The following is a 14,692-nucleotide window of genomic DNA, read 5'->3' as shown; positions in this document are numbered from 1 at the left end:
CCCTCCACCCTTTCCACACAATTCATGCTGTTAAGGAAATACCCTTATTAGTAAAGTGACTCATCTATTTTTTTGTAGCTGAGCAGCTGGAAAGGCATTGTGAAGGAATCTTTTCAGATGGTCAATGTAAGTTAAAATCTCATTAGAAACATGGCAATGCCTTGGGGTCATAGGTATTTTCTGAGGTCTAATGTGTCATCCAGAGACAGAAAAAGTAGTTTCTACTCAAAGGGGTGCCAAAGAAGACATTTAACTCCAAGCTCCACAATCTGAAATTGGTCCGTGCATCTCCATCTGCCACTAAAACTGAAAGCCATAGTCAGTTTCTATTCTCTTCATCCCCATGTTTACTGAGACAAGTACTTTCTCAACAGACAAACAGAAAATGCACTCCTCTCTGTTTAAGAAAACATGAATTTCCCTCTGTGAATGCCATGGCTCTAGGTTTCCTGATGGACAGCTTCCAAGTCTGCATGCTTCTACTCAATAACGTGCTTTGGTTTACAGGCTGAATCCCATCACTTCACTGAGAGAAAACCTCTGAGAGTCTGGGATGCAAGACAGAAAAGCATGATGAAAGGAAGGCTGAGTAGGACCTGAAGGTAGGCTCGCTATCTGGAGAAGTCAGGTTCAAAGTGAAAGTGGAGTGAAGATAGAAAACACACACCAAACCTGTTCAAATATACACTCAGAACATTTTATCTAATGCCATTCAGAGTGTCTCCCTTCTAAACAAAGGAACATAGATTGTAAATATCAGTTGTGCCTTATGGTAGCTGAGCCAACTTACCAGAAAACCAGCTGTATCTTCTCCAATTTAGTGTTGGGTTATATGAGTTGCAATTTGAAATTACAATATATGAAGAAAAAGATGATTTTGTGTTTTCTTAAATGTAATAAAAAGTTTCCTCTTTTTAATCACAGTCAATGCAGTCAAAGTGACTATTATTATAACTGATTTGTAGTTATTTCCTCATGTGTTGTTTCGACCAACTGGAAAACTAGCTCTAAGAAGAGGCATTCAAAGAGGAGATAGTGCACTTCCTCAGCCTTTCTACTTTAATAGAGGTGAAACACAGATGGGACCAAAACTGAAATAAAGTAATAACTTTTATGGGTGGTTTGAACTTGTTAAAAGTTGTAACTGGAATTTTCTGTTCAAATTTTCTCAGCCCATATATCCAGAGTTCATCATAAGACTTTTGATGAACCAGCTTCAAAGTTCCTGAAGGCACACCAGTCAGAATGGTCATCATTCAAATGTCCACAAATGACAAATCCTGGAGAGGCTGTGGAGAAAGGGGAACCCTCCTTCACTGCTGGTGGGAATGAAGTTTGGTGAAGCCACTGTGGAAACCAGTATGGAGATTCCTCAAAAGACTAGAAATAGACTTTCCATGTGACCCAGGAATCCCACTCCTGGGCTTATATTCAGAAGGAATCCTACTTCAAAAATACACCTGCACCCCAATGTTCATAGCAGCACTATTTACAATAACCCAGACATGGAAACAGCCTAAATGTCCATCAGCATATTACTGGATAAAGAAGAGGTGGTATATTTACACAATGGAATACTATTCAGCCATAAAAATGACAACATAACACCATCTGCAGCAACATGGATGTCTGTGGAGAATGTCATTCTTAATGAAGTAAGCCAGAAAGAGAAAGAAAAATACAATATGAGATTGCTTATATGTGGAATCTAAAGAAGAAAGAAAGAAAGAAAGAAAGAAAGAAAGAAAGAAAGAAAGAAAGAAAGAAAGAAAGAAAGAAAGAAAGAAAAGACAAAAGACAAAAGACAAAAGAACATAAATAGAGAACAGGAACAGACTCATAGACATAGAATACAAACTTGTGGTTGCCAGGTGGGATGGGGTGGGAAGGGATAGGCTGGGAGTTTGAAATTTGCAGATACTGGCAGGTGTATATAGAATAGATAAACAAGATTATCGTGTAAAGCACAGGGAAATATATGCAAGATATTCTGTTAGCTCACAGTGAAAAAGAATGCGACAATGAATATATGTAGGTTCATTTATAACTGAAAAATTGTGCTCTGCACTGGAAATTGATACATTATAAAATGATTATAAATCAATAAAAAAAAGTTAAAAAAAATAGGTGGGAGCACATGTATTTATTTTTACAAATATCTCAAAGTGGCCATGATGGAATTCAAAGGGCCAATTGTTTAGTAAAGTAGATTAGCCTGCAGTCACTAAAGCACATCAAACAGATCAGTTTAGTGAGAATATGTGTTTCTATGCATTCTCTCAGTCACCACTTTTTTCTCATTCCATAGAAATCCAATTTATATTTAAGCTCATAGATTTGGGAAAAAAATGAGTTTGTTACATTTCTTAAGCAATTTCATTAGTGTTTATTCAGGCTCAGAAAGTCACATGCTAGCCAGCTAAATTAGTTTCCCTGTTCATATGAACGAATGACAGAGGGACTTAGCTTGATTAAGAAACAAACAAAAAAATAGGAAAATATTTCCCCAATTTCTAATTATTTAGATGGCAGAAACCATCTATTTCTATGCAATTACATATTTAGATGACCCCACTAAATACATAGGCTATTTTCACAAACAGAAAATCAGATCAGATATGGACCAGAATGGATCAGATCATAGATAATGAGAAAAACCAAAGTGGAAGCATATGAACCTCCACCTATCTTTGAAGCTGAATTTTCTTTTTCTATTTGTAAGCCGCATAACTATCACTTAAACTTTCGCACATAATGCTGTAGTTCTTCATTTAGATATACTTTGAATGTTCTATTACGATTCGATGGAGAAGAACTCATATATTCTAATTCAGGGTCCATAATTTTAGAGTTACTAGCACCGCAGCTATCTACAAGGAGCGGATTCTGGAACCTGTTTGTATTGGTTTGGTTTTCTTAGAAGTATTTCAAATAGCAGAAATATCATGAATTTTTTTTTGTTTGAATCATGTGCGCAAGCCACAATCCCAAAAGTTTTTTTGATCACTACACTGAGGTGTGTGAGTCCCATGGCTGATTTGCAGTTAGTGGTATTTTGGTTCCTATTTTGTATCATTTGCATATCAAACTCTTGGTCATCTTTCACTTCAAATGCAGCTACTGGGTCCCTTACTTTTTATTTTCTATATCATTATAAAATTTTCCTCATTTTTGGTGAAAAGTAGGTTCAGTGTCCATTTCAGTTTCATAGTCTAATTTGTTTTCTTTGAAATGAAGTTTTGAAGACAACTGGCAAGTGTATTTTGGGGACTTGGGGTTGGAGTAAGATGGAAAAAACTTTTTCACACTTGGCTCTTTGTGTTCAGGAGATGCCTGGAATACTGCAGAGACAGAGGCTCCCAATGTATCTTTTTCTACACAATCAAGTATAATATGTGTTAGATTGGAAGGTATTACCCTATTTTCCATGTTACCTCATTTGTGATGAGTTTTATATTATTTCCCCACTCTAATTTGCAATGTTTGAGCCACATGTCCTCATAATTTTCCACACAGCAACACCCTGAATACACAGATGTGTCCTCTCTATCATGTTCCTTATTCACTCCTGGTTCTTGAGGCAGTTTTTGAAGATGCAATACTGGAAGATAATTTGCTTGATTTGATTTTCAGATGTTTTTTCTGTCAGGGCATATATTTGTAAAACAAAAAAGAAATCAGGTACAGGAAAAGAAAAGTTAGGAAATAATTAAAAGTTAACAAACGTCTTAACCTAAGCTTAGCTACTCACAAACTAAGAATTGAAAAGCAACTTGCCTTAGACTAACGTAGGAGAAAAACTTGAACTCACTGATCTAACTTTGTCATTGTTTGTTTCAACCAAACAATTCATACATCTGAAATATACCAATAAATAATGAGGAGGTGAGTTTTAATGTTACAAAGACTTCCTCATTAAAAAATGTTTCACATCAAATTCCTTAAAGAATGAGTGCCCCCCAGTGCATGAAAAGTTTTTTTTAAGGATTAATAACAGAAAAATGGGCAAACTCTAAATTACCAGGAGCCAATATCAATTAACCTAAACCAGAAAGAGGAACGTATTCCTAAAGTTTACTACAAATTATATACTATGATAGTGTTATATATCACTATGTATTGACTACTTCCATTCAGTTATATCTAGTGCCCACTAATGAGAGTGAATCAAATAATTTTTCATAATATTTACAAATTTCCTAGCCTGAAGTCAAGTAAAGAAGAAAGTTACTGTTTTCTTCCCTAACAACAATGGTCCAATCTTAGAAGGGGTGATTCTCTTAATCGGCCATTGGGTTGAATCTATGACCCCCATTCTCTCCTTCATTGTAAATTCTGAAGTCAATTACATAGAGATCACAAGACAGAAGAAATCTATGATCTTGGCATTAATGTCTGGTAATAGGAAACTGCAAATTTTGAACCACTGGAAATGATTGCACCTTACATGAATCTAAATCAGTGGCCATTATTTCTATATTGTTCACAATTTCAACTGGTTTAGCATATGATTCAATACTTGATATACTTTTTTATTATGTACGGAAGGTATAAAAATGGATAAAGCAAGTATTATTCAGGAAAACTTTTAAATTTAATTCCTAGGATAAGGTTTAATTAAAATTATTATAGTTTCGAGCAATATTTTAAATTTTATAATGAGATAAAGGCCATAAAGGCTATATATATAAAATTAAGTATATAAAGTCATCAGCCACTTTGTAAAATGTTGGGGATGCTCAATCCAACTGAATGCTATCACCTTGAATATTCCAATTTTTAAATCCTGAGTCAAGGACGAAGAAAAAGAAAAAAGAAAGAAATGAAAACGCAAAACCAAATAAAGCCATGCAAATCTCATCTTATATTGTGTGCCAAGTACAGTTTTGTCAAGAAAACAGTGGGAGGTAACTCAGTCCACCTAGAAGCACTTGTGGTGGACGATGGAGGGGCCAGACTCTTCGTACTCATCCTTGCTGATCCACATCTGCTGGAAGATGGGCAGTGAGGCCAGGATGGAGCCGCCCATCCACACAGAGTACTTGCGCTCAGGGGGGGCGATGATCTTGACCTTCACCGTGCTGGGAGCCAGGGCATTGATCTCCTTCTGCATCCTGTCGGTGAAGCCAGGATACATGGTGGTCCCACCACACAGCACTGTGTTGGAGCAGAGGTCCTTGCGGATGTCGATGTCACACTTCATGATGGAGTTGAAGGTAATCTCGTGGATGCCACAGGCTTCCACACCCAGGAAGGCAGGCTGGAAGAGAGCCTCGGGGCAGCAGAAGCGCTCACTGCCGATGGTGATGACCTGACCATCAGGCAGCTCGTAGCTCTTCTCCAGGAAGGAGCTGGAGGCAGCAGTGGCCATCTCCTGCTCCAAGTCCAGGGCAACGTAGCAGAGCTTCTCCTTGATGTCACGCACAATTTCCCTCTGGGCCATGGTGCTGAAGCTGTAGCCACGCTCTCTGAGGATCTTGATGAGGAATTCCGTCAGGTCCCGGCCAGCCATGTGCAGACTCAGTATTGCATGGGTGAGGGTGTGCCCTTCATAGGTGGGCACAATGTGAGTGGCCCCATCACCAGAGCTCACCACGATGCCAGTGGTGTGGCCAGAGGCATACAGGGGCAACATGGCATCGATGGCCAAGTACATGGCTGGGGTGTTGAAGGCCTCGAACATAATCTGGGTCATCTTCTCACGATTGGCCTTGGGGTTCAGGGGGGCCTCAGTCAGCAGGATGGGGTGCTCTTCGGGGGCCACACGCAGCTCATTGTAGAAGGTGTAGTGCCAAATGTTCTCCATGTCATCCCAGTTGGTGATGATGCCATGCTCTATGGGGTACTTGAGGTTCAAGATGCTTCTCTTGTTCTGGGCCTCATCACCCACATAGAAGTCCTTCTGTTCCATGCCCACCAAGACGCTCTGGAACCGGGGGTGCCCCACGATGGATGGGAAGGTGGCATGGGGTACATTGTGACCTGCAAAGCCGGCCTTGCACATGCCAGAGCCATTGTCAACCACAAGCACAGCAACATCATCTTCCATGTTGAATTGGTATTGGTGCAGCCTGGTGGCAAAGCTGGAGCAGTGAGGGGCCTTTGCTGGTGGAGTGGATGTGGTCTCAGTTGTCACCTTAAAGTTTCTCGATCTACTCATGCAAGAAGATATATAAGACACTCATAAGAAATTATATATATATATTTTTAAATACTGAAATATGATTATAAAAAAGGAAATAAATAAGTTTAATAGCCACAGGATTATTAGCTATTAAAATCCATTTATATTTCAAAATCAGCTTAGTATTGACTGAAAACAACAATTTTAGCTTTTTGGGAACAATCGCTATTAATTTCTACTGTTCCTAAAATTACATTGGTTTGGTATATATCATGCTAATGTTTAAAACACTTTTTGTGAAACAGATAGCTTATCAAAAAAAAAAAACTATCCTTAAAATAAGTGATTGCTTCCATATTGAAATAAATTCATTTGAATAACAAATTCCAATGCAACATATATCTATGATGCCTAATAGTTATGAGGAGTGGATGTGGTTTACACTAATTTGACCACACCCCCTGCTTCTAGAATTCTCTGGAGTGGAAATGATCTAATCTTGCTTCACTGCAAATATACTGACATCATCAAAAAGGAGTTCTCTCAAGGTTCCTCATCAATTCCAAAAGTACCTAATTAGCTCCAATTTTTTCCTCCTTCATTCCTTTCACTGTATCCTTCCCTCTTCAAAGGTACCTCTAGATCTGTGGTCTTAATCCTTCCCCTTTTATATTCTTTTGATGGACGTTTCCCACCACTCCATTTTCCTCTCTGCTTCATGGCAGTATCTTACACCTGTCATTTCTACTTCAACTCTTTGCCTCCCTCTGGCTATAAACATAGAAAAAAAAAACAAAATCATGCTTTTCCTTAATGTGGTTTTATCTTGAAATCTCCACTTGCTTTTCTTCTAAGATTTCTCTAAACACAGGCCTCCCCTCTTGCTACTCTGAGTGTGGTCTGACGACCAGCAAAAATGTGTCATCTTAAAACTTGTTAGAAAGGCAGAATCTTGGCCCCACTGCTCAGAAGCCCTTCCAGTCTCCCATGTAGAACTAAAACCTAGAAAAAACCACTGCAATTTCCATTGATGTTCACTAACTCAGAGAATGTGTCATTTTTGTGTGCTCCATCAACAGAAGTCAATTTGTTATAATATGTTGGCTCCTGTGGAGCACTTTCTACAGTCTCATGCCCACATATACACACAAGATTTTTTTTTATAATTAATCTTGTTTCCCAATTTCTTGATCAGAAGCTGATTTCTATAAAAATGAAACAAAATAAAACAACAACCCAACTTCAGAAAATATCCTAGTCATACACTAGGTCATTCAAACAGTCAGTAAGAAAACAAATATTTACTGTATCTATTAAGTCATAGGCACCATCCTGGGAGAAACTGGCCTTATAAATAAAAGACGGATTGTGCTCTAGAGTCAGAGGCAGAGACACACAAAAACAAATCAGCATAGAATGTGTCATTCAATGGCTCTACATCTCAAGTAAATGGATACAGAATATGGGCACTAAGGAGACAATACTGTTGCGACTGCATAGTTTAGGGAATGCTCAGAAGACCAGGATGTGTCTTAAAATACAGACGCAGTGCAGAGGGGGATATGAAGGAGATTCAAGAATGGGCAGCCTGAGCAAAATGATGAGGAGTGAAACAGAATGAGACACATGGAAAACTAGAACCCAGTTACTGGGGATGGAATAGAGAGGTCAAATTTGCTTGATTAACTAGAAGACATCACTTTATTAACTGAAAGTAAAGATGTCTAAAAAGAATGAAGAAAGAAGACAGAAGGAAGAAGAAGAAGAAGGAAGAAGACAGAAGACAGAAGGAAGAAGACAGAAGGAAGAAGAAGAAGAAGAAGACAGAAGGAAGAAGAAGACAGAAGGAAGAAGAAGACAGAAGGAAGAAGAAGACAGAAGGAAGAAGAAGAAGAAGAAGAAGAAGAAGAAGAAGAAGAAGAAGAAGAAGAAGAAGAAGAAGAAGAAGAAGAAGAAGAAGAAGAAGAAGAAGAAGAAGAAGAAGAAGAAGAAGAAGAAGAAGAAGAAGAAGAAGAAGAAGGAGGAGGAGAAGAAGAAAGAGGAGAAGGAGAAGAAGAAGGAGGAGAAGAAGAAGGAGGAGAAGGAGAAGAAGAAGAAGGAGAAGGAGAAGGAGAAGAAGGGGAAGAAGAAGGAGAAGAAGGGGAAAAAGGAAGAAACAGGGAGAAGGAGAAGGAAGAGAAGGAGAAGAGAAAGAGAAGGAGGAGAAGGAGAAGGAGGAGAAGGAGAAGGAATAGGAGGAGAAGAAGAAGGAGGAGAAGGAGAAAGAAAGAAAGAAAGAAAGAAAGAAAGAAAGAAAGAAAGAAAGAAAGAAAGAAAGAAAGAAAGAAAGAAAGAAAGAAAGAAAGATAAAGAAAAACAAAGAAAGAAGAAAGAAAGAAAGAAAGAAAGAAAGAAAGAAAGAAAGAAAGAAAGAAAGAAAGAAAGAAAGAAAGAAAGAAAGGAAGATAAAGAAAAACAAAGAAAGGAAGAAAGAATAAAATTAACTTCTACTGGAAACTCTCTCTATACAAAAGCTTGTAAAAATGTATAACGGAAAATAATTTGAATAAAAGAACTTAGAGACAGTTGTTTCATTAGGTGACTCTGGAAAATTAACAGAAGTGTCCTATGCAGTAATATGACATGTAGGATAGAATGATGTTCTTAAATACATACTAAAGAAAACATTTGGCTGGGAAAATACAAAAGTGAGAATTTAATGACATAGCATTCCTCAATTTATGTTTTAACATTATTTGATGCTTATATTTTAAGATAATAATTATAATAATTATGATAGAGAACAGTAACTACATATAAGAAAGAGATTCTGTATCTTCCTCTTCTCCTAACTACAATGGCAATGTTTCATCTATAAACGTAGCCACAGATACATTAATGAGAACATTTACCACTGCAAATTTCAAAAACGCATACAAAGCTTATCTCCATTCATGGATAATTCAATAACATAAAGTGGCACAAAGGAATTTCAGAGGACTGAGGTATTTTCTGGATGAAAGTCTTGGTCATGTTTGCAATATTTATGAAGAAAGGTGGCAAAAAAAATTCTTAAATTGGAATAGATATATTTAATACTACACATATCAAATATTTTATGCAACTTTTTTTGTTTTCAATGTAGATACTGGAGAGTAAACCACGATCTTGTGCACAAAAACCATGCACTCTGCCACATACTATGCTGTGTGCTTGGTGATGGGTAGGCAGGATGCGAAAAGCCTGAGACTTTGACACATAGTTTTGGAGAAGTTCCAAACACATCTTCATTTTCACTGTCAGAATTATTGTCCTCAAAAAGGTCCTAATTTCTAACCCATAATGTCCTATTTTCCTTATTACTAGGGTAGATGTAAATATCAGTCATCTCAAGTCAGAACAAGAAAGCCATCTTCCAGTAACTTACTAGTTTTCCTGACCTGCTGAGCGGCATACATTTGCTTTGGCTTCAGGACAGTCTAGAGTAGTAAATAACAGCTTTAAGAATAACAAGTATGAAGTTGAATAAAATTGAATAATCCCCATTACAATATGATGTAATACAAAGAGCACAGGTGTTGGAGTTATTCCGTTGTGGATTTCAATCCTGGTTCTGAGTTTTACCAACATACATCTTCTCCTGTATTCAAGATTAGGAAAGACCACATCAGGTGTCACAAAGTGTTACTTTCCTTACACCTCATTGATTATTATACAAATTCTGTTGTATCCATTATTTTATTTCCTTGACAAAAATGATCTAGAACAAAAACTGAATTGTTTCAATTCACCTCCTTTGAATTAAGAGAAATACAAACATGAGTAAATTTGAGGGGAAATGACTCCTGAATTTTAGACACACAAGTACTAAACAGAAAGCCATAAGCAAGTATGCTCACAAAAGAGGCAGAGTGAGTTGGACTGAAAGAACTGACACTAAAGAAATGTTTTCTGCAAGGAAAAATTAGAGTAGGGGTAAAGAATTAAATTTTTCAAAAGTGTGTATGAAGGAAGAGAAGAAAAAATGAGATGTGACTAGTCAACTGATCAAATTGTGCTCAACACTGGAATTTGACACAATATTGTAAAATGATTATAAATCAATAAACGCTGTTTAAAAAAATCAACTAATCATGTTTTATAAAATGGTTTATTCTAATCCCATTTCCAATACAAACATAGATCACTGCTCAATTTTAAGACTAAATACTACACAAAGCTAAATTCACAGCAGAAAGATTAAAGTTCACACTAATAAAATCAAAGTTCATACTAATAAAACTAAAATGAAATACCTAAATAGAAAATCATATGATCAAAAAACTCAGGTTGCAAATTACATCAGTCACTATTCTAAAGCAAGATGAATTCTGCTACACATTGTTCTTTGTGACACCCAGTCAGAATAATTGTCTTTCTAACTAACTGATGAGGTGTTCATTCTAAGTTAATCCTCCTATTAATTTAACCTTTCTGACTGTTGCTACTCCAGAGGAACACTAAGATTTTGTTTTTTTAAAGAGAATATAAATGATTTTAACTATCCAGTTTATCAACTGAATGTATATATGTCTGTCTTTACTAAAGATTCTACCATTTGCCCTTTGTTTTCACTTACAGGAAGAAAAAGTGTGAGGTCACATTGTGAAACAGCAAAAACTGTTAATAAATTCTAATTTACATATTTGAAAACTGAATGTAAAAACTTATAGCAGTATCTGAACTTAAACATATCATATAAAGTATATAAAAATTAGCCCCTTCCTCCTCAGCCCTTTGTGTTCACACTCTTTAAAATAATCCGCCTTGACTTCTTCAAAAGATTAACTGTGAAGTCATTCTCTAAAACTCACTTCAAACATTTACAGGTTCCAAGATTTTTGTTTCCATCAGTGTCTACCAGGCCGTCTGTAGTTACTTTATTGCTCCAATACTCCTCTGAACACTCTCAACACGACTACACAGAGAACCATGTAGCTACTGAATCAATTGCATTTTTAAGGAAACATGCTGGGGAGAATGATTCCATACTGCCTGCAATCTGCATAATCTATCCAACTACAGCCACGCCCAACCTCATCAGGTTTACAGACGTTCCAATGGGAATATGATTATTTACATGTACATGTAAAGAAAAAATATTTTTAAGTAACTTATAAATTCCAATTTTAAAATCTCAATCCCATTCTTAAGAGATTATTCCATGAAATGAAATAGATTATAAATTAACATAGACTGTCTTTAGAATCTGGAAATATTTATTAAAATATACTATAAAACAGGAATTGTAAACTCAAATGCTTCCAGAGGCAAAGTAGGTGACACATGTAACTGAAGGTCCCAGGTGAGGACAGCAAACTGGAGAACACTAGCCCCACTGAAAAGGGGTAACTTCTGAAGGGAAGACCACACAGTAGCCTGTGCTCCAGGGGGATGAAATTTGATTATTTGAAGAAGTTCAAAATGCAGAATTTTGCATGAGTCTCCTAAATTTTAAATGTTGACTCAATCTGTGGAAGCAACCTGAACATATCCAGGAGCCGAGCTTAGCCTGCAGCCCAATTGTGTTTTTATATTTTTTGTGCTTCCAAGGTTGGGTATATAGCAAATATTTGGATGTAAAACCTTTCTTTTCTTTAGTATCATATATCTAAAGAAAAAAACTGGGCTCGAACATGTCATAAAAATTGCTACTAAGACTCAAAAATACCCACTTTGAGAATCTTTCCATTGCCTACTTAAACTACAACCTGTATCTCAATCTCCCTTATTGTTAGTCAAATGGATAATTAGTTAATAAGACAGCTGAAAGTAAATTATTAAAACAATTCCAATCTGTTAGTAACTTCGTGGGTTTTGATGTTTATAATTGCCATCTTCCATGGTACCTTCATATACATTGAAATACTACTCAGCCATAAGATGAGTGAATTAATGCCTTTTGCAGCAACACGGATGGACCTAGAGATTATTATACTGAGTGAGGTAAGTTCAAAAGAGAAAGACAGATCCCATGGGATATCACTTAAAGTGTGGAATCGAAAGTATGTTATCAACAAACTTATTCACAACAGAGAAACCTGCTAACAGATACAGAAAACAAACTGAAGGTTACCAAGGGGAAAGGGGTTGGATGAGGGGTAAATTAGAAGTTTGGTGTTAGAAAATACAAACTACCATACATATAATAGATAAACAACAAGGTCCTACTGAATAGGGTACAGATCAGTGTTCAATATCCTGTAATAAACAAAGTGGAAAACAGAGTGAAAAATTAAATATTTTAATATATATATATCTGAATCACTTTGCTGTAAACCAGAAACTAACACAACACTGTAAATCAACTATATTGCAATAAAAATACTGCCATTTTGATTGCACCAGTGCTCAGTGACTCTAACAGATATATTGCAAGATTCCATCACACATCTTTAACAAAAAGAAAGCTAATGAATTACTATTACTGGAATCTGGGAAAACGTGTTGATGTAATGACGTGGATGGTAGCAAAATTTGCAAAATACTTAAAGGGCTCTGCATGTTAAATCACTCACCGTAAGCACATCTCTAAGACTGAGTGCCAATCAGTGATCAGTGGTTGGAAAGAAAATAGAGTTATTCTTCAAGATAACAGGTATTGCCAATAATACTCCTTTTAACTTGTCAATCACAGAAGAAGGCCTGGATAAAATCAGGTTTATATGGTTGGAAAGGAGAGCCTGGAAGTAAGTAGCATGTATTAGACTCCCACTTTCTAAAGATGCCATAATTTTGAGACCTGTGGATTTACACTCATTACATGTACCTATTCAATAGTTCTCAATCAAGGGTTGTATCAAAATCTCAAGGAAATCTTTCTAACTATACATATCCATGCCTTACTAGGTTTATTCAATCAAAATCTTCAAGGGAGGGACCAGGCTTGTAAATTTGTTCTAAATTCTCCCAGATGATTGTGGTTCACCAGCACAATTTCAGCTGAGAACTAGTGAAGGACATAATAAACCACTTAAGTTTCGTCTCTAAGCAACGTAGCTGGTTTCTCCTCTCATTGGAGGATTTGCACAAAGAAAAGTGTAATAATTAAAAGTCACTTAACAAAACTACATTTCCTTGTCCTGGGTAAATGGCGATAGAACAGGGACTTGTAAATTCACAATGCAACTTGATTTCATTATGTGTGCATTCCTCACTTCCCATCAAGACATCCTAGATTTGAGAGCCAAGTGTAGATATTTATCTAAGTGTCTACTTCTGCTGCAATAAGACAGTATGTCAGTTAATTATTGCTTCTGCTCTCTTATTTCCCACTTAACCACCACCTGTTCATGCTCAGTGTGATTCCCTCAGAGTCCTCATAAAACTGATCTCTCAGAAAGTTTACAGTTCACTCTCTTTCCCAAAGTGAGAATGATTACCCCCGACAACTGAAGAGCAGCTTACCTAAAAACAGAAACAAAAAGAAAACAAAATCAAACCCAAAAGAAGCTTCTTGTTAATTCCCAAACGCCCAGTTTCCAAACTGGCCTGTGTATTTCAAGTGAACTATCCATAGTCTGTTTCCCTTTTCCCTCTTAAGAATTGGGCAATGAGAGAGAAATCATTTTTATAGAATTCATAATTTTTTTTATAAAGCAGATACTTATCCACATCAGCAAGATTTTGATTATATTGTCATGTGTTTTTGGTTCCTTTGAGTGTTAAGACAAAACTTATTTCCAACACAAGTTTTGTTTTCTTCTGTTTTTACACCAATCAGAAAAACTTGATTGGGGAAAAATATTTGGAAAAAAAGGTTGCCTGCATCAAATGCGATGTTTTTCACAATTATCTACCATAAATTTATAAAAGAAAGCTGTACCTTCTGATGCTGCTTTTAGCAATATCATTATTTAAAGTAAAATCTTAGACAAATAAGTTCTTTTCTAGTATTTTCACTCAGGGAATGGCCAAGCATCCAATACATAAAATTGCACCTACTGTGCCAGTGGAAGGAGTTCCTGGTGGGGCTGCGGCAGCAGGAGGTGATGGATGTTCCAGAGCTAAAGTAGGAGGATTCCTCTTACCATCATCTGCTTCCCATATATAGCCACTGCCCCACTAAGGAACTACAGCTGGCTGAGCCTGGATGCCCCCAAGGCGTACGTGGTGGCCAGGTGGCCATCAGCATGAGGGCACTAACCTCAGGCCTTCATCTTCTGTGGGCTCTGAAACTACAACCCACACCCAGGCACTTCCCAGTGGGGAAGCATTCCTTCCAGGGTAGAAGAGCTGCTGGGAGACAGAGCTCTGTGCTTTCTGTGGGTACCACCATTCTGTAGCCCCTGGCCTTGGCTTTGGAGTTGTATCCATGGTAACAGGATCTGATATGTTATTTTTCACTATAAGTAATTTTAGATATAAAGCACCCGTAGCTAAAACAAGAACCTTTATTTCAAATATTTTGTAAATAAATCTAGTGGAGCTATACCCTGTTTCTCGCTTCATTATTGGCATTGTAGGAAAGCAGCTTTGCTGCAAATGTAATATTTTCAGATAAGGCAGCGTAGTGGAGAGTGGCATTGCCATGGACGTCCACGAGGTTTG

The 14,692-nt window shown here is 37.0% G+C and overlaps 1 protein-coding gene across 3 annotated transcripts; it reads right to left on the bottom strand.

Moving 5' to 3' along the window:
• Positions 1-4,921: 4,921 nt before the first annotated feature.
• Positions 4,922-6,064, bottom strand: LOC140692957 (actin, cytoplasmic 1-like). 3 transcript variants are annotated; one of them, XM_072957147.1, is made up of 2 exons: positions 5,426-6,049; positions 4,922-5,260 (listed from the first exon to the last, which is right to left on the bottom strand). In XM_072957147.1, exons 1-2 carry the CDS (start codon positions 6,047-6,049, stop codon positions 4,922-4,924), a joined length of 963 nt encoding a protein of 320 aa, XP_072813248.1. The 3 variants fall into 3 exon arrangements, with proteins under 3 accessions (XP_072813248.1, XP_072813247.1, XP_072813249.1); XM_072957146.1 differs by having other exon boundaries at positions 4,922-5,833; positions 5,918-6,049; XM_072957148.1 differs by having other exon boundaries at positions 4,922-6,064.
• Positions 6,065-14,692: the final 8,628 nt, after the last annotated feature.

The sequence above is a fragment of the Vicugna pacos genome, unplaced genomic scaffold (assembly GCF_048564905.1).
Source record: "Vicugna pacos unplaced genomic scaffold, VicPac4 scaffold_19, whole genome shotgun sequence".
Lineage (NCBI taxonomy): Eukaryota > Metazoa > Chordata > Mammalia > Artiodactyla > Camelidae > Vicugna > Vicugna pacos.
The sequence above is the reverse complement of the archived record's forward strand: the minus strand, read 5'-3'. Positions and strand labels throughout refer to the sequence as shown.